Below are 16,621 nucleotides of genomic sequence, written 5' to 3' on the forward strand. Positions count from 1 at the left end.
TGAGGTGGAGAGAAACCAAGACGTGCTAACAGAGAGGGAGGCAAACAGGCTTGAAGGAGCCAGGCTGGGCTGTCCACCGGGCTGGGAACAGCTGGTGCTCGGAGAGTCCAGCTGCAGGAGAAGAAAGGTCTTGCTGCTGCGCAGGGAAGGACCAGAGACTGCATGGGACAGCCTATGTAAGTGGGACAGCAAAAGTAGGCAAACATTGAATCCACCTGCACTCACACCCTCAAAACCACTTCCTCAACCATTTTTAATACCAAATGGTGATTTTCATCTCAGCACAGAGCTGCCAAAGGATGTGGGTAGTGCGGCCAGGCTTTCCTTCACAGGTAGATGGTGAAGAGCCACCTCAGCTGTGGACATAGCTGCTGAACCCAAGGGTGACAGAGCTGCTGCAGTACTAACCAGCGGGGAGAAAAACTGCTTTCTCCTCCCAGGAAAGACCAACTCCCAACTCCTCCCAGCCAAATTCCCATCAGTCTGCCTGCCCATAAATTTACAACTGTTTTATCTAATCAAAGCTCATCCAAATACTAAGCGTTCATGGGCACTACGGGGAGAACAGGAGCAGCCAGACCAGCCAGCCTGTTACCCTGCCAGGCTGCAGGAACTCCCCTCTGCCTGGCTCAAGGCTGGACACCTCCATGCCCTAAACCTAGCCCTGCTCTGTGCCATCCCAGTAAGCTAAAGGGAATGGATTTGCATAAGTTGAACAGATTTTGAATTCCTTCTCCAAGCAAGGAATATTTGGTCTATCTAGAAACAAAATTCAGGTTTCTGCAGATCTTTGCCTCTGAGCCTTCAAAAGGTGGGAGCTAGAAAGGGTTACAAGGCAGGGATCTCCCCAAAGCATATTCAGCCCAGCTACCCCAGTAAGGGCTGCTGCAAAGGGCCTGGGAAAAATGAAACCTTCTCAATAGCATTCAAGAACTGTTGGGGAAGAGCTTAGCTTCCCTCACACTAACCTGTCTGCCAGCAACTTAAAGCTGTCCCCACATCCACAGGTCCTGCTAGGCTGGGTGGGTCAGCAGGACAGCCCCAGACAGATCTCCGATGGCATGGCTGGGGTCCAGATCCCACACGGTCCTCTTGCACAGTCGTTCACAAACTTTTCATACCAAAAGGCCATTTTTTAGGCAGCTGCCCAGGGCAAGTCACAGTAATGCCTGGGGCTGACACTGAGATGTATTTGCCAGCTGCAGGGGAGCGTGTGTGCACGGGGCAGTGTGGTGTTCACTTTTTGCAATCACAGTCCCATCTGCAGGGCTCAGACTGTAGGTCCAACAACATCCCCTGAAAGCACGCTTCAGGGCAATACCATATTCTGTCAGATTCAGCACAGCAAGAGGGTAACAGAAATCTGGGGCCTCTTAAATGGTTGAGTGGTGGTCAAGGACATTAACTGCTGCAGGTCCACCTGGCTATGAGGTCTCCTTGGCTTGCACAGCTCCATGCAGAGGGGGACAGGCACTGGTGGCTGCTGAAACCAGCCATGCTGCCTCCTGCAGAGTCTGCAGACGTCCCAGTGCCTGGCTGGTGCTGCTGCAGCCCCCGCTTGCTGACCAGCCAGCACACTGCGTCTCCTGACAGTACGAGGCTTGCAGTGCAGTTGGCACCAGGGAACGCTGGGCATCACTTCTGCATGGGACCTGAGTCGCACTGAGCCACTTCTCACACCGTGTCCTTTGGCTCCCCTTCCCTTCCCTGTTCTCATGCACACTGTGCACTCTCCTTCAGAGCATCAGGTTCTCCTTCCAACACAATAAATGAAACATTGGCTTTGCTCCCCGGCTCATTAAAACTACAAGAGAAAGAAAATCAAACCACGGGTCCTGGTGTTACCTCCTACACCGGGGGATCTCCTGTGCAGGACATGCAGAAAGAGGAGTTTAGCTGAGCAGTGGCCACCCAGCTCCTGGGGATACAGAGCAACTCTTTCTTCCCACCTTTACCCATGTAGGGCTTTGACTTGGACTGAGATTTTAGCTTCCCAGCAGAAGCCACAGGCAATTGAGAAATGGAGAACCCAGTGAGTCCAGGCTGCAGAGGAGACATTTGGGGGTTAAACCCTATTTATCAGAGCTCTACAACTAATTTTACTGGATAATTTACTGGAATTACATGGGGTGCAAAACTGCAACAGAGCAAAAACTGGGCTGGTCAGAATAAACCTCGACAGCCAGCAATGAAGCAAGGATGCTAGCACCCGGAGAAGAGCCTCAGGGAAGGGGGACATCCGCACAGGGCAGCAGTGTGTGTAGGACTTAGCAGTACCTCCCACCATCCAGCCCTGCTGGAAGGGTTTTACTGCCAAGGAGGCAGCTGGGTTTGAGGAAGGTAAAAATTAAAAGATCAATGTGAAATGGTGGAGAAATCACAGAGGGCTTGTAGCTGAATATAGGCCTGTCCCAAAGCTGCAGATCCAGACAGGAGGCAGAGCCAGGGTGTCCTGGTTTACAGCAGTGCAAGCTCCGCAGATTCAGGCACATGTATGGTAGAGAGCAGACTGGTCTGAACTGGACAGCAGAGGCTGGGAATATGCAGTTCAGCTCTCCATTGACACCAGGCTTTCCCTCCACTCATGGATGATTTTACTGGGTGGAAGAAAAATACCTTGAGCTCTTAGGGTAGCTCCTTGTCCCCAGCACCAGTGCAAGCCGTGCAGCCAAGACAGGACCTATGCATGGCGATGTTCACCCCAGGGCTTCCAGGCCAGCAGAGCTACTCGGCGAGATGTTCCCTCCCTTTCTGACCGCTGACAGCCTTTAATTGCCTTTTAACAAGGGAAGTTTTGGGCAATTGCCCAGCTGCATCCCAGACCCTCAGTGTGAAGCATCCCCCCCTTGGCCCCACAGAGGTATCTGTGCTCTGGATACTCAGCTCTGAGGGGGAGTAACAGGAGTTCAGCACCTAATGCCTTTGTAGTTTCTTGGCTCCTGATAGCGGGTCCTGGGAAAGACAGCTGTGTTTGCACTGGGATTAAGATGGAGGGTTTGTCATGGTTCCCATTCAGATGCTTGCGGGAAGCAAGGACCAAGAAAGAAAATCCAGCACGTAATAAATCCCAGCACCCCCAGGAGTGCCCTGGCCACTGCATGAGCACTTCTCTCCCAGCCTCAGACCTGACTGATGATCACCAGAAAGTCCTTCCTACACCAACACAAACAAAGGCCCTACTGCTCCCAGAAGATGTTTTTGTGGAGTCCTTTTTGCAGGATCAAAAGGAGTGCCGGGGTGTGGGGAGTGGGGACAAGGCAGCAAGCGCAGGTGCAATGTTCTGCCAGAGAGAAACAGCCGGGCTGGGATGCCAGAGGGATGCAGGGCCAGCGAAGGCTGGACCCACCTGGCAGAGCCACTGAGTCGCAAATCTCTCCTGCAGGCACAGAGTTAACTCCTGGCATGCTAAGCTCCCTCCTTCCCCTTCCCAAACCTCTCGCACGTATTAGAGATTCTCAGAAAACTGTAGAGAGCCAAGAAGGACTAGAGAAAGCATTCCTCATGAAAAGCCTGGCCCTTGGGAGCAGATGGGCTTCATTACTGCCCTGCTCTCAGCACTGGACCAGGCAGATTTTTCCACCAGGACAGGTCACAGCTACAGCATTTCACGTCTTCTTCAAACATGGCAGATCTGAGGGCTTTCCGGCCCATGTTGCCCAGCACCTTGACTGACAAACGTCGCTGTACTTTGAGCACCGCATTTGTGCGCTGGCTCCTTGAAGGGCAGCGGCTGCATCCTGAGCTTCACAGCACCGAGACAGGGAATCTGAGCCAGGCAAAACTGCCCCACGTCAAAAGCAAACAAAACAGAAAAACCAAGACCACCTCAGAGGGCGTCTTAGATTTCACACCCTTACCCCCGCTCACATCGTTAGTCAGGGCGAAGGCAGCGTAGCCCTCGTTATCTGGAAGGCTGAGGACATGTGTCAGCCAGCTGCAAACATGACCCAGACTCAGAAAGCCTTCGCTGGCCGAACCACGCTCATGTCCCAGGGCAGCGCCTGAATTTCAGCCTGAAAATACCTTTAAACAATGGGGAGGAACTGAAGTCTAAAATAGGCTCTTTCCTGTTCTGAAAAAAACATCCCTGGTTTGTAAGGGATATCATAATATCTAAGTGTGTAAGTATCTCTGTTCAGGCGAGGTATAGGTGCATTTGTAGTTTGGGGACTAGGGCTCTGGGGGACCTCCGTCAAATCACTTACAAACTCTATAATCTGTATAATAATGGCCCCTCCTGAAGGGACAAATCCTTAGGCAAAAGGATGGAGCTGACCGAGAGTTCACAAGAGCAACCACAGACTTTGTATGCATAGCTCAGAAAATTTGAAAGGCCATATTTGCAATGATCAGAAGCAAGAGCTTCTCCAGGACTTGCTGGTGTTGAGAGATGCGGGGCTGAGCAGCAGAAACCATCCCGAAGTTGGCAGAGTGTGGTGGCAATGTGCATCTTCCGTATCCACCTTGGCACATCAGAGGGCTGCTAACCACACAGAACGATGAGATCCTGCCTGTGATACGTGCTTCATGTGGTGGTGTGGCTTCTGGCATTGCTGCTCATCCTCCTGTAACACCCTAATCCTCCTCTCCCAGGCTGGTGAAGTGGTACCTCCACTTCAGGAGTGGCTGGAAGGGGCTCTGCTCTTTCAGTGCCTGGAGGAGATCCAACAGGTTGATGGAGGAGCAGATCATGATGGAGAGAGGGATGTTGCTGCTTCCCCACTTGCAGACCTTTCTGGAGCAGCATCACAGTCCTGGCGCTACTATGATCCTGGTTCTGGTATCTCTCGTTGTGACAAGAGTCAGACTGAAGGCTGAGTACATCTAACACACAAAGCCCCGTGGAAGTCCAACAACTCATGCCGATAGCAGGTGGTGAAAGAACATGGGGAGTGTAGAAACCAGCATTATGCAGGTGCTGCTAAAAAGACATAAGAAGCAACAGCTGGATGCTGCAGTCGGGCAGAACCAGAGCAGAAATAAAGCAGCATTTTGAGCTTGAGGGTTTTTCCTTCTTTCTTCTTGGAGAAGGTGATTCAGTGCTGGAACAAACTAGAAATAACAGGATGTGGAGCACCCCCCGTGCCGCTGGCTGCCTCTGTGCAAGGTCTGGTTTTGTCCCCCCCGTCACCTCCAGCATGCACAAGTCACTGGACTGGACACAGGAAGGATGGGGCTAGAACAGAATGGCCCGGCTCTTAAGCAAGGGTCTCTTGGGATCAGGCTGAAGAACCTCACTCTCCCTCCTTGCCTCAGGCTCCCAAAGGTGCCTCTTCCTGCAAAAACTTCTGAGATTGCATGGGGATTTTTTCTCAAATACCACTGGTCAGAGATAGAAGCCTTGAGAGGGGGAGGTTACATAAAATACTTCGTATAGCACCTAATCGCCTCTTATTAGGAAATATGTCCTTTCGGGATGGAGGAGCTGCTTATTAACTGCTTAGGAGACTGCAAGTTCACGCACACAACCCTCCGGCCCCTCACTAGCAGCCTGAACACTGCCAGCTCTCTGGATGTCAGTACATCTTGCCTACTCACAGTTCCCCCAAAAGACCTACCGCTGGGGTGGCCCCACAGCACTTTAAATTAAGGTCTGCAGAAACCGCAGACACAGAGGAACACAGAGCCTTACCACCTGCCACTCACCTCCTTCTGCCTCCTTCAGATGGTCTTCCTTCTCTCAGCCCCACATCTATACTAGCATAGTCATCCCCAGCTCCCCCACTGTTGCTAAAATCAGCACAGTTCCCCTGAGAACGGCGGTGACCAAAGCTTTGGCGTGGACAAGAATCAGCGTCCTCCAGCATTTACGGCTGTGCCAGTCTAGACATGCTACGACCGGAGACAGATGAAACAACGGTCCGAGAGCCCCACTGCTTATTCCCACCTTCTCTATGCAGCAAATGTACAGTGTGCAGAAGTCAGCGGAGCCACCACTAACGATGCACCATCCCTGGAGGAGGCAGCAGAGGAAGACCAACTCAGAAGACAGATGACAATCATGCTGAGGCCAGGCCAGGTCTTCTGGTTGGCTGCGGGGGTTGACACCAGTACAAACAAGTCCCCCTGATGGACCACGTCACTGCCAGCACCGAGCTGAGATCATGGAGGTTTGCCCAGGAGCTGAGCGTACCTGCGCACATCACAAGACCAGATGCAGGAGAGCCTGGGGATGCTGAGGATGACTGCTCCAGCCAAAGCCCGTAACCACCCACTGTGGCAGTCCTTGTAAACTCCACCTGCCAGCGTGCTCGGCACCACTTTAACACCTTGCTGCGATGCAGATATTCTGCCCCTGGCCATGTGTCTGTGAGCCTGGAGCGAGACAGCTGAAGGCCAACAGGACAGAGAGGTAGGTCATCACCAAGTTGAAGTGAGCAGGGGCCAGTCCATGGGTGCAGCTGCACCTCGCAGCCAGGGGAGAACAGGGACTGCAGCCTCCCATGACCACTCACCGGTACAGCCAGCGGCAAGGGAAGCCGACAGAAAACAGCCGGGGACATGAAGATACTGCATGCTCAAGCGCACAAACCCACACGCAGGTGTTCTCTCCGGCGAGCGCTGAGACTTCTCTCGCCTCTCCCGAGCGCCAGTGGGGTTGGCAAACACACCCGCGCCCATTTCTGCCTCCAGAACCTACAACGGCGGACGCTGCCACTGACTCCAGTACAAACAACTTCAGCCCAGCACCAAAATAACCAACTCAGTGGCATTTAGGAGCAGAGTTATTTCAGCACACGCTGGTGTGTGGGTGTTCCTAGGGCAGAACAAGAAAGCCTTAGTTCAGCACAGCCATCGAGTTCCGTGCAAACCGCTCCAGCGCACAACCGCCCGGATGGAGTTAGAAGTGGGAAATGCAGACGGAGGGTGTAATTCCTGCTCCCCGAGATGAGTGAGCCCTTAGCACTCTCAAACTTAGATGTTTCTGGTTGTATCGTCTTTCTTCGTTTGTTGTACTCCATGTCCTGGACACGGGACAGTTTGATGTCCATGTGCTGTTAGCAAGGATTAATTCAGCACATCACCCTAATGAACTGTGGGTGGCCCAGGAAAGGCGACCTGCTGAATCCCGCTGAAGATGGAGAAAAGGATCTGACTGCTCCCGGGGGAAACTCACCACACTGCTGCTTTTTCTAGCATTTTTCTTCATTATTGTACAGAAACCAAATGACACCAGATAACTAGCACTCCAAATAACCTCAAGGCAACCATCACTTTAAAGATGACATTTTTGTCTGCGAATTGTTTACCTATTATTGTAACTTGTGACTTCTAAAATTCAAGTAATTGGCCTTAGTTTGCTTTCCTTCGAGATAAAAAAAAAAAAGCAGGCAATTTTTAGCTTGCTTATTTTCTGCTTTTGGTAATGACCTTTCCTCTGCTACTGTGAATTTTTCAAAGAACTAAAGAGGAAAGGAAAAACTGTAAACTGAAAAATAATAAGGGAAAGAAATGGCACAAAAACGAAGGCGCTGGACCCAGGGAGAAAAACAGGTAGCTAGAAAATTACCAGATTTTAGAGAACATGAATATCACTTTAATTTACCTCTGTTGTGAACCTTAAGGGGCAAATCTGCCGAGGGCGTTTACCACCTCGCCTTCCACTGAGTGACAAACCCTGCTGGCTTCCCCAGGTCAGGATCCTACCCTAGACCTATCACCATCGACAGGACCTTTAAAAAATCACATTTGCCCCGTACCAAGGCAACAGATCTGCAGCTTATTAAGCGTGTTGCATTCCCCCAAGCCTTAGCTGGCCAGCGCCTCTCAAGGGACCGTTCCAGACCGAAATCCCCCAAACCCCTCATGAGATGCCATCACCATTACCATCATCTGGTTTGCTCTGACCTGACAGGAACCCTGCGTGAAACTGTGTTGAGATCATGCACGGGATCAAAGTCAAGTAAGCACAGAACGTTCTGCTGACTCAGACACGCAGAAATCTCCTTTTGAAAACCAGAGTCCTGAAAAGAGCCACATTTTCCAGTCAAATACTAGAAAGCGAATCCAGTCTAACACTTCCCTCTCTGCTAGGAGCCCTGGAGGTTAGAGCCAATGCAGTGCTGCACTTTTTACTGAACAGTCCTAACACTAAAATAAGATGCATATATCATTTACTTTTTAAAAAGTTACTAAGGAATACACTACTGATTGTGGTCTTCCGGGATTACTGAATTCATTTGACCGACTTCACATGCTCTTCTACAAATAACAAACGCTTGCCGAAACCTAACTCCTTTTCAATCTTATTCAGCCAACAAGTTAAGCCTTTTTTTATTTTTAGGAAGAAACACATTAAAGTGATGGAGCAGCCCCTGTAAAAGGCAAACCGCATTTCATTTAGTCCACACTGATAAAATTCCACCAACGTCTCAGTCAAATCAGCCTTCTGAATTTTAAGATGTAACTTTAAAGGCCCCATTGATGGATTGCTGCTGTAATCAGAAAACATTAGTACATTGTTAAAACTACATGAATTACCCAATAACGTCTCAGAGGAAAGAGGAGCTGATTTCCCCAAAAGAGCAAAAAGCAGACGGGGAAACAACTAACCCCTCCAGCACAAAACTGTTTATATTTTAGTTCCGAATTCCCCAGCGTGGCAGATGTTTCTAAGCGCACACGCTAAAGAAGTCCCTTGAGCAATTCCACCAGATCCCCCGGGAATTTCAGTGCCCGCGGGTGTGGAGCAGGCGCTTGCGGGACCCCCAGCCCAGCCCCGCCGTGATGCCGTGCCCCGCTCCCGCCGGACGCGGGGGCACCGAGCGGGACACGGCCCCCCCCAGCGCGGCTCCCTTTCAAAGCGAAAACACCGATTGCGGCGGCAAGCCGGGCACAGGCTGCGGGCAAACACCGCGGCGAAGTTCGGCGGTCCCAGCCCAGCAACACGCAACCCCCGGGCGAGCTCGCCGGCGGACCCCAACTTCAACCCCAACCCGACCGCCTCCCGCCCGCCCCGAAGTCACTCCGGGAGCCGGCACGGGGCTGACGGAGGTGCCCGGCGCCCCGCACCCTGCCCCCGCCACCCGCCCCGTCCCGCGGACCCACCTGGGCTGAGGCTGCTCTGCAAGTAGAGGACGGCCAGGAGGAGCGAGCCGAGGCCGGCGGCCAGCGCCAGCCGTGGCGCCCGGCCCCGCCGCATCCTCCGCCGCGCCTCGGCGGCGGCCGCTCACGCAGCGCCCCGCGGCCCCGCGCCCCGCCCCGCCCCGCTCCGCCGCCGGGGCCGGGGCCGCCTGGCCTCGCCTCGCCCCGCCGGCAGGAAGTGACACCGGCGCGGCCCGGCCGCGGGAAGGGGAACTCGCCCCCCCCCCCAGTGCCCCGCAGCGCCGGGGCTGCCGCTCGGCCCATCCAGCCCCGCCGAGCGGCGGGGGGGGGGGGGGGGGGGGGTTGGGGCCGGGGGGTTTCCTCGCCCGCTTCTCCCCGGCGGACCCCCGGGGCGGTTCTGGAGCTCCTCGCAGGGGAAGGGGGGGTTGCTGATGCGCTGGCAGGGCGCGGGGGGGGTCCTCACGGCTGCTCAGCACTTCGTAAGCATCACAAAGTTTCGTGGCCTTAAAATACACCTCTCGTTCTGGCTAAGCCGCTGGCCCTGCAGACCTTGGCTGAAAGCAATAACTTCTCTGACTAATTTTTAACTCGAGCAATAAAGTTATATAGAAGGAGGACATAGTTTAGCAAGAGCGCAGAGCTCTCTTGCCACGTCCTCTATCCTCCCGGCTTGGTAATTGCAGCCGAAACAAGCTCTGAGCTTCTCTTGCCCCAGTTTTCAAATAGCGGTAATGCTGTTGACCCACCTCTGTAAAACACTCAAGATCTACTCAAAGGCCACTTGACAAATTAAAAAGTCAAGCTGAGAGCTGGATTCCCACTGGCAACAGTCAATCACTGCTTCTCTCTTCATCCCCAAAACACTTGGCTTTAAGAAAAGGAGGACAGCGAAAGGAGGAGCCACTGAGAACGACAAAGCAAGGCCGGGTGTGTGCACATGCTGGGCTTCATTCTGCCCTTGTTTAGAGGACCGCAAACCAGGAGAAGGAATTCATTGCAATGAAGGAAGCTGGAATGAAAGAAGAACCTGAGCAGTGCCTTGCAGGCCAAGCTGAGCTATCGCTGTGGAATTACACAGCGCTTTAAAGTCTCTGTTGGATGGTCTAGAGAGGGGCAATAGAAATGAGACCACGGCTGAGACCCTAATATACTTGCACCTCCTTGCAAAGACACACCAGTGTCTGCAGCAGCCAGTTGTAAAGATGACCTCAGCTCCTGAGCCCTGTGCCTGTCCAATGTGTGCACGGAGGGACTGTAAGCCCTGCCACCGCGGAGCAAAGCAGACGGTGCCCGGGAGAGTTGGTGGCTGCTGGCTGGGCATGGCTCTGCAGATGCAGGCTGCGCTTTGTTGCAAGTGGTGCAGCAATTTTGGCCCCGTTGGCGAGTGTGCAAAGAGCTGGGATCTGCCTTACGTGCCAAGAGGGGCTGAGAGACCCCAGGGACAAAGGGACCAGCAGAGTCCAGGTGGGGAGGAGGGCCTGGTGCATGTGAGTACATTTTGATACCTGCTGACAGGCATTGCCCTTGTAATGGACATGCACAAGGTGAGACCTCCCTTTATTTTTATTTGTGAAGAGGTTTCCAACAACAGCAGGGGGAAGTAAAGACATAGGGGGTTTGTCAGCATTAGAGGAGACCAGAGTGGTTCTCTGGGTGTCCACCACAGCAAAAGTGACATCTGGCACTGCAGTCCTTGAACCTCTCAAGGGAAAAGGGTGAGGTTCAGAGACTGAAGGCATATCCAGCCTGTGTAGTGGGAGCCCCATCCCAGCAGCTTTTCAGGAGCTGGAAGGTGCACTCAGACAGTAGGTGAGCTTTTCACTATTTGCATCGCCCGGTACTGAAACACCAGAAAATCTGGACCAAGGGTCTCAGAAGCGCTAAGGAAAATAATCGCCCCTTTAGTCCAACTTCCCTGAGTTCAGCAGAAGAAATAAAAACAGTGCCAAGTGACCAAACTTCATCCATAGTTGGGCATTCCTTTACAAGAAAATACAGTAAAACATCCTGGTTGAAACTCAGACACTGACCTGTTGAGTCCTGCTGACTGCTGTCTGTATTTCATACCCGGAGGGCAGGGGCAGGGCCATCTCTGATCACATCAGATATGCAAGGCTGGTCTTCTGACAATCTGAGGCAATTGTGCTGTTCAGATCTGCAGGGCTAGACGAGGTAAGGGGAAGCATGCCATGAAGGTTTTGTAGGAATCCTACTTGGACTCAGCTGCAAATGTGATTGGTTCCAATGCTAAAACACCCTTTTTAGAAGGACAAACACATTTTCAAGGGGGAAGAGGCACATAATGGCAAGAGCTGTTGAGTGGCAATGACACCAGCTGCTGGAATGTCAGGGCTTTGCTTTTGCCTGTTGCTGCATGTCTGAGAAACCTCCTCGGTCCCACATGCTGATGTCTCACACTACCCCCCTTCCCCTGCACCCCCACCATACAGAACAGAAAGAACAACCCCAGCCCGTAAGGCAGACAGCAGTGATGGGTGCTTACCTGAGAGGAGAGGTCACCCCAGAAGCACTGAATGGCAGAGGATTAAGCCCAAGCTCTCAGGCTCCCAAATTATTATCCCAAGCTTATTTCTAAGGGAATTATCAGATTCAGTCTGCATTGGAGAAGCCTCCTCTCCCCCTCCCCAGGCCCCACTGGTGACTGGAGAATAACTGAGGCAATAAAGCACGCATGAAAATACAACTACTCAGCAGCACATATGAAATAAGTGTGGCAGTTTTCCGTGGGTGAGCTCTGAGCCTGACTCTCTTCATCTACCGCTTTGCCAGGTTAATTGGAAGAACTGAGAAACGGGTATTTGCTAGAGACTGGGAATGGCTCCTTCCCTGCCAGGCTGTGAAACCCCTGTGGGAGGGCCACCCTGCTCCCTGTCTGCACAGTGCCTCGCACCGTGGGGTTCAGGCAATGGCTGGAGCTATTTATGACTGTAAAGGCAATATTGATAACCAAGAATAATGGTCAAAAGGTACTAATAACATGGTGTGGAGGAAAATGGTTTGTTACTGCCGAGGCCTGGCATCTGACTTGTAGGTGAAGAGGGATTGCTTTTTGCCTGCACAGAGTTGCTGTGCCTTTGGTGCAGTGCATGCTTGATTCCCTCCCTGCTCATTAGCAGTGCTCGTTACTGTCTTCTCAGAGGTTTCTCACAAATGCCTTGCTGTTTCCCAGGACCTTGGTGCCACTGAGTGAGATTAACCCCAAACCTTGGTCTGATGACCATGTTGAATGGAAATTAAACATCAGCTAGATTCAGCTGGAAACTGAGGAATCTGTTGAACTGCTTTCCAAGTCCTGGTTTTCCAGCTAGAGTGAAAAGGAGCCTTTCTAGGGGCAATTTTGCTTTTGCGCCCAGTTATTTCATTCTGGAGCCTGAATGCCACGGAAATAGGTTACCCTGGCCTCATGCTGGTGAGCCCTCCATCTGCCGGTGGCCAGGCACCAGTGCACGCTGTGTTTGCTGCTGGAGACCCCAGATTCTCCCAAGCTAGCAAAGGCTTGGGCAGATATGTAGGGAATTACGTTGATGCAATACAGGCTTTCTTCAGAAACCAACATCTGGGGAGCCACTTAGAGAAATGGCTGTGGGTAATCTCGCTGTTTTCTAAGCCCTGCATTAGACCTCACCCTGTCTGCAGGATGTCTGCAAGACCCAGTGTGTCCTGACACTCAATGCTTTGTTTTAATTTTTATGGCATCGCTGTAATGTGTCAGCCGAGAGGGACCTTGCAAAGCTGCAACTCGTCCCCTACTTGAGCAGATGTGGGTGCAGCTTGTTCTGAAACTTTCCCAGAGGTGGACATCCTGTGATCTTGCCAAGCAATCCCTTCCAGCTCTACAAACCTTTCCAAGGTTTTCCTACCACCTGATCTGAACCATATCCTTGTCATAACTGGGAACCAATACATTTTACCCTGAAAGACAAGCAGGGCACGTGGTTCTGTCACATTTTTGTATTAACCAGGAAAAGAGAATTCAGCTAATATCACCAAGCTGGAATACTTGCTTTCTCAAGCAGTGCATAGATTTTCCACCATCTCCTGGAGACCTTTTCACCTGCAGAATGCACGTTTTTAAATATTATTTCATCAAAACACTAGACTTTATGCCCAATTTGAACAGATTTACAACAGCCTTAGTTCAAAGCAGCAGAGAATCACGCTGAGGTGGACTTTTCACCATTAACTGCTGGAGCAAAAGTTTGCAGGCTCAGTATATAAGAGAAACAGGTTGGATAAAAGGTAACATTTACATTAAATACCTCTGGAGAGGTAACTGGAGAGTTAAAAGCACGTATAGTAAAACAAGACCCTCGGCGGAGCTTTTAAATCTACAGCCAGATTTTTCCACCAGTTCACACAAAGTAGGGCTGCTGCCTTGAGAAATCTCCTTGGTCTCAGGGGGCCAGGGCAAGGAGTAAGCAGCCGATCCCAAAGACACTCCACACCCTGGGGAATCCTGCTGATTTGGTGGGTATGACAGCGTACGCTGCCTAAAGTTAAGCAGGTTCATATGCCTTTGTCAGAAAAAAAAGTACTCAGGGTTAGGATAGCACAAATAGCATCCAGTCCTGAGTAGTTAATATGGTAACCTGGCTAATTCCATAGCTTGCTGACCTTTCTGTTCCCCAACAAAATGCTAATCACTTCCCAGAGATCCTTTTGCAATTATCTCCTGATCTCCTGGGAAATCTTCCTAGGGACCAAGAAATAAAAAAACAGGCTCTCGCTTCTCATTGTGAAATGCTGGCCTCTGTCAAAATAGATTTCCAGAAATCATTCATTTAACTTTCTTGCTGCCACAATTAAAAAAAAAAAAAAGAAAAAAAAAAAGCAGCCGCTGTTTTCTTTTTAAAGCACCAGTGGTGATGGGAGCAAACCAAATTACAGGCTCTGAGGTCTACTCTCTGCCTTCAATGTTTGCATCTACTGGAAATGCCGTTTGTATGATGGAAACTCCCATCAACCATTTTATTCTCTGGTGGCAACTAGGGACCGTGTTTGCCTTTTGTACCGGGCATTTATATTTCATTAGTTTATAGGCTGTTACCAGCTGGGAGCTTGTTCTCTGCTGCTGTCTGATTTAGAGGCTCACGTGAGGAAGGGATGTGATTTATAGATACACACTGGAAAGCCAATTGCCCTTGATCTTAGCACAGCGTTGGGAACGGCAGTTACTTCCGACAGCAAGAGCAGCGAGCCTGTCAAGCCTCCCACTAGGAGTGCGAGACTCCTGTGCTCGGTGTTTGCTTCGTGCTCTGCTGTTTCTTGTACCTTCACAGCAGAAAGCCGCAGCCTCTCTCCTTGCTGCCCAAAGCACCAGCCGCAACCGGTCAACAATATCTGCCACCCCTGTAACAGCTACGTGCAGGTTATACAGAGAGAAGGGGATGCTGTAACGTTGCTGCGTGGCTGAGGTGGGAGCCAGCTAATGACCTTGCTGCTCAAGGGAACCCTGTCAAGCCCTGGAGCAAGCTACCACTACGGTCCTGCCCATCACACGTCAGTGCACAGCGGACAACTCAATATATAGCTTCCTGTGCATCGCAAGGAAACACAACTCAAGGAAGGAGATGGAGAGAAGCAGTTTTTCTATTGTCACAGAGATCTCCTGCGAGCAAGGCTTTGCACAGAGCAGGGACTTGTATACTCAGTGCTCTTTTTTACAGTCTGATTATGGTGGCTGGCAAAGAGGAGTCTGAGTATTATTTCAAGCACAAATAGGTCTTTCAAGAAAAACACATATTTCAAGTTTCCTTCTGGAAGTGGGAATTTCTCTCTCTCATTCCGTAAGATGTTGCTTCCTCCAAGGAAGAACTATATCTGCAACATCATGGGGGCTTTGAAGGGAAGGGTAAAAACTCCTGAGGTGGGACCCATAGAGTTTTACGTGGCTCACAAATACCTGAGTCAGAGCAGGTATACTGCCAGACTTTTCATAGGACTCAAAACTGCCTTCTCTTGAGCCTTCTTAGGATTAGTGGCCCCCGAATATTCACTGTTCAGTAAAAATATCCTCTGTCTCATTCATGTGATGCAAATCTCAACAAATAATACCAAATGCTACTGTGGGGCAAAAGAAATACAAATACTCCTGTAATTATATACCCAAATACCTCAGGGAAGGATGGGCTCTTAAGGGCCCAAGTCTGTAATTTTCTGAACAGACGGAAAAGCCTGACTGCAGCCTTTGCCTTGCTGCATCACCTCACGGTGCGGCACAGCAGTATTTAAGTCCCTGGGGGATCACGAGCACTGCCCCACTGCCTGAGTTTGGGATTAAAAACAAGTCATGGTCAGTCTTCCCCAAAGAAAACCAGCCCTTCTTGTGATGGCCAGATCCACGCCAGGACTGGGACATCTTCTCTGGGGATGTGGTTCTTCCGCTGGTGGAAATGGCGGCACTCAGACTGGTGAATAGAGATGCCACGTGCACACCAACATGTTTTGACTGGGTAGTCTGGTTGCACTAGTGCTGGACACCATCCATGTAAACAACAGCCAGGCAGCCTGCCTCTGGGAGCTGCTGTTAGCTTCTAGAAAAGCAGAGTATCTCTTCGTTTCGACTATTGTAGCATCGTGAACAAGATACCCACGGTACTCAAGTCAAGTAACAGGCAGTGGAGGAGCTGCCAGCTTCTGTTACACTGATGAACATCTAAAACCAGTAAAGGCCACAGGAGCACACCACCAAGCTCCCTTTCACTGCACTCATCAGTGTAACATCGTGATGCCTTCCAGCTGTGCACAAGGAGAAGTGACACTTCTATCCAAAATTTGTTTCAAAACCCCTTCATGAAACAAACACTCACTGTACACACTCTACTCTGTGGGGTGGAGAGAAGAGTGGTTTTCGTGCACAAGGATGCAGAGAGACCGATTTTGCAGGCACACTATCAGCAGTACAGTTTGCATTTGGAGCGGAGAATGAGAGAGGCTTGTGACAGCCTTCCTCTCCTATGGGGAGCTCCAGCCTTGGTCCCCAGGAACGCCTTTGCCCAGACAGAAATCCCCTGGGTGAGGCAGGCAAAGGGTAAGGAAGAGAAGAGGTTTATCTGGTGTAGTGGCTAACTCTCGAACACTTTGCAAAGCATCAAGACCCAGTGAGTTGAGTTTTACTACCTGCTCCCCTGAAGCTCTTCTAGAATGGGAGATACTAGCCTGCATCTTGGTTTCCTACCATCTACAGCTGTGGGGGGGACACAATGAAGAGTCTGCATTTCTGGATAACACCAAACCTCACAGTTATTTTTCGGTATTTGGGAGGCCAGTGCTTGTAGTCCTTGATCAGTTAAACCTCTGTCTGCATTCAAGGTCCTATTGGACTTCTGCAGCAGTGGCAGGTGAGATGGGCACAAGACCTGCACCATATGGTGACCTTGCTACTGTAGTTCCAGCATGTCAGAACAAGAACTCCTCTCGTTGGAGCCCGGGCACAGTTTGCATTCAGAAGATTCCCAAAATGGGGAAATGGGCTTGGAGATGCCATCAGAAGATCTCTCCATGTTTCGGGGCAGTTTGAGCACTGCGCTCTTTTAACCATATGGCTGAAGCTGGT

At 51.1% G+C, this 16,621-nt stretch overlaps 1 protein-coding gene across 6 annotated transcripts in view; it reads right to left on the minus strand.

The window, feature by feature from the left end:
• CHST13 (carbohydrate sulfotransferase 13) overlaps positions 1–16,621 on the minus strand; it is a 60,630-nt gene that overhangs the window by 23,128 nt on the left and 20,881 nt on the right. For 2 of the 6 annotated variants that reach the window (XM_075432819.1, XM_075432816.1), the window contains exons 1-2: positions 9,049–9,137; positions 6,456–6,757 (exon numbers count right to left, since the gene is read on the minus strand). In XM_075432819.1, the coding sequence (XP_075288934.1) occupies positions 6,456–6,621 (166 nt within the window). In that variant the 5' untranslated portion in view covers positions 6,622–6,757; positions 9,049–9,137. Of the gene's footprint in view, positions 1–6,455; positions 6,758–9,048; positions 9,156–11,075; positions 11,209–16,621 lie in introns of those variants that run through there. The other 4 variants (XM_075432821.1, XM_075432820.1, XM_075432822.1 and 1 more) reach the window with 2 other exon arrangements.

The sequence above is a fragment of the Opisthocomus hoazin genome, chromosome 11, assembly GCF_030867145.1.
Source record: "Opisthocomus hoazin isolate bOpiHoa1 chromosome 11, bOpiHoa1.hap1, whole genome shotgun sequence".
Taxonomy (NCBI): Eukaryota; Metazoa; Chordata; class Aves; order Opisthocomiformes; family Opisthocomidae; genus Opisthocomus; species Opisthocomus hoazin.